The following is a 2,907-nucleotide window of genomic DNA, read 5'->3' as shown; positions in this document are numbered from 1 at the left end:
TTCGATGCCTGCTTCCCCACACTCCCACTAGCCGCTGCAAGTTGGACATGTGGTGCTACCAGGTACCAGCTGACCGCGTTGGTTTCAGTTTGTTATAAGCGTGAGGGTTTGTGCGAGGCAGGAGAGCATTAGAGCTAGGAAACTAAAGCAGCAGAAGCATCTCAGAGAGTAGGAGTGAGTTGGGGAGATGGAGCTTGACGAGGAGACGTTCTTGGACGAGCTCATGTCGCTGCGGCGGGAGGCAGCGGAGCCGTGGCAAGCTCACCCGGGCGGCGGCAGCATGATGATGAGCGACCTTCTCTTCTACGGCGGCGAGGGCGCCGATGCGAGGAGCGGCATGGACCTGTCGCCGTTCCAGGAGCTGGCGCCCATGCCGCCCGCGGCGCCTCCGCACCCGCACGAGGAGTTCAACTTTGACTGCTTAAGCGAGGTGTGCAACCCTTACAGGAGCTCCGTCGCCGTCCCAGGGGAGGCAGCAGCCGGCGGCCAGACGCTCACACCTCTCCATGACGCCAACATATTGGAGGAGGAGACAAGCGGTGATAAGGGGCTCTATGGAGGTGGGGGTTCCCCGACGTTCGTCTTCGGAGGAGGCGCTGGAGAGAGCTCGGAGATGGGCATCAGGGCTGTCGGCGGCGCGCACCACAGGAGCAAGCTTCACGGCACACCGTCAAAGAACCTCATGGCTGAGAGGCGGCGGAGGAAGCGACTAAACGACCGGCTCTCCATGCTCCGGTCCATCGTTCCCAAGATCAGCAAGGTGATTGCATATATATTGAGTTGTCTTGCAGCCTAGCCTAGATAAGCTAGTTTTGATTATGTAGGCATATTCGTGTAACCTGCTAGAACCGATCATTGCTCAGATGGATAGGACATCCATTCTTGGGGACACCATTGACTATGTGAAGGAGCTGACGGAGCGGATCAAAGTCCTCGAGGAAGAAATCGGAGCCTCGCCGGAGGACCTGAACCTTCTGAATACTTTGAAAGACTCGTCCAACAGTAATAACGAGATGATGGTGAGGAATTCCACCAAGGTATGCACGTCTCGCACATTCACATAGACTCTCTAGCTTGTGCCTTGTAGGGCACATCAATATGATTGATTCTATTCTTTCTTAAACACCAGAACTGATTTTGATCCATGGGTCAGCACAGTTCGACGTCGAGAAGCGGGGCAACGGGAGCACGAGGATCGAGATCTGCTGCCCCGCAAACCCCGGGGTGCTGCTGTCAACGGTAAGCGCGCTGGAGGTGCTGGGGCTGGAGATCGAGCAGTGCGTGGTGAGCTGCTTCAGTGACTTTGGCATGCAGGCCTCTTGCTTACAAGTAGGTGACGATTAAAGAATTTAATTAATTGTTAATGGTGTTCAATGCCCTTACTAATCTTTGCCTGAAGCTTTCTTTACAAGGATTTATTGTATGAATCTACTAGCTAGCTAAATTCTGTCATGAATGTGTTCAACAATTTATGGTAGGAGGACGGGAAGAAACAAGTAATAAGCACCGATGAGATCAAGCAGGCATTGTTTAGGAGTGCAGGCTATGGAGGGAGGTGCCTCTAGCATGCAATTCTCGAAACCTATTCAGCAAATATAAGTTGCATGATCATCTTTATTATTGATGCTTTCCATGGTTTTGCTCCATGAATTAATAGAGCTAGTGTTCATCTATGAGTTTAGTACCAGTTATCTGAATCCCAGCAAATTAAAGATTTGCCCAGGTATTGTAAGTTCAGCTGTTGTGGTTTGTATCATTGGATCATGGGCTGTATGTGGATTGATATTGTGATGTATCGCCCGACATGATTTGGGTTAAATGCCAAGACGCCGATTGTTTCTTCTGTAGGTTTAGCTGTGATTTTTGTTCTTTTCCTGGCAGGAAACGGTCATACAGTTCTTGTCCTTGAGCTACCATATGCTCTCATATATATGAGAAAACAGTAGTGTAAGATTGTTTTATTCCCTTTGCTTGGTTTTTAATCGCGCGCCAACAACTGTATGCTGGAGACGGAATCCCTGCTGCAAAGTATGCTGGAGACGGAATCCTCTCAACTGTATGCTGCGCCAACAACTGTAGCATATTGGGTAAAGAACAAGAACTAACTTGGTTTGCTGATAGGCGATCCTGTTCTCTGTTAGGTACGTTCAATGACATGCAGAACAGTAATATATATGCATTTTAGTACGTACACTACAATGATTCGTTATTTTATGGTCTATTTTAAATGCTAAAAGCCATATAAAAAATCGTGCAAGCATGCATGAATAAGAACATATGAGAACTGTGGCTAGTTTGATAGAATCCAGTTGAGACTTGAGAGGCCGTCCACTCGGACTAGAACTCGAGTGCTCGTTTGATACCCTTTTTTTAAGGCAAACTTAGGAGGCAATCTTCTTCTCATGATCAAGTTTTTTTTCATGAATAAGAACATGTAGTATATTAGAGCGAAGTCCATATGATGAAAATTCATTTCAAACTCTGAATATATAGACCTCTTAATTTCCTGCTAGGTAGCTTCTGGGCACTTTCGTCTTTCTTTGCCTTTGGCTTGCCTCATGCTTCCATTAAAAGTCATACGCTGAACACAGCACCGATTGGGGCCGAATCATACGCTGAACTTGTCAGTGGCGTTCTTAGACCTGACAGTGGGTCTAAAAAATCACTCTCGTCATGCCCAGTCTTGCTACCTCTTCCACAGCCTGAAGAAGACCTACCGCATGCTTCTGCATGTAAAGCATCAGAGACATGCTGAATATGTCCCGCCCTGTTTGTTAGGAACTACAGAAGTTTGAAGTTATTTTTAATCCCCCACTACATGATATTCAACTTTTCCAAAGAGTTTGCGTTTTAAAGCGGCCGATGGTGCAGTACATTTGTCATACAATTTTTGTACCGGGAATTCCT

The 2,907-nt window shown here is 47.5% G+C and overlaps 1 protein-coding gene across 1 annotated transcript; it reads left to right on the top strand.

Annotated features, from left to right (window-relative positions):
• The first annotated feature begins 11 nt into the window (after positions 1-11).
• Positions 12-1,847, top strand: LOC133911529 (transcription factor BHLH3-like). The gene is made up of 4 exons (XM_062353806.1): positions 12-760; positions 864-1,037; positions 1,159-1,329; positions 1,479-1,847. Exons 1-4 carry the CDS (start codon positions 188-190, stop codon positions 1,563-1,565), a joined length of 1,005 nt encoding a protein of 334 aa, XP_062209790.1. The 5' UTR covers positions 12-187; the 3' UTR covers positions 1,566-1,847.
• Positions 1,848-2,907: the final 1,060 nt, after the last annotated feature.

This window comes from Phragmites australis, chromosome 3 (genome assembly GCF_958298935.1).
Source record: "Phragmites australis chromosome 3, lpPhrAust1.1, whole genome shotgun sequence".
Taxonomy (NCBI): Eukaryota; Viridiplantae; Streptophyta; class Magnoliopsida; order Poales; family Poaceae; genus Phragmites; species Phragmites australis.
This window is presented reverse-complemented; position numbering and strand designations above follow the sequence as displayed.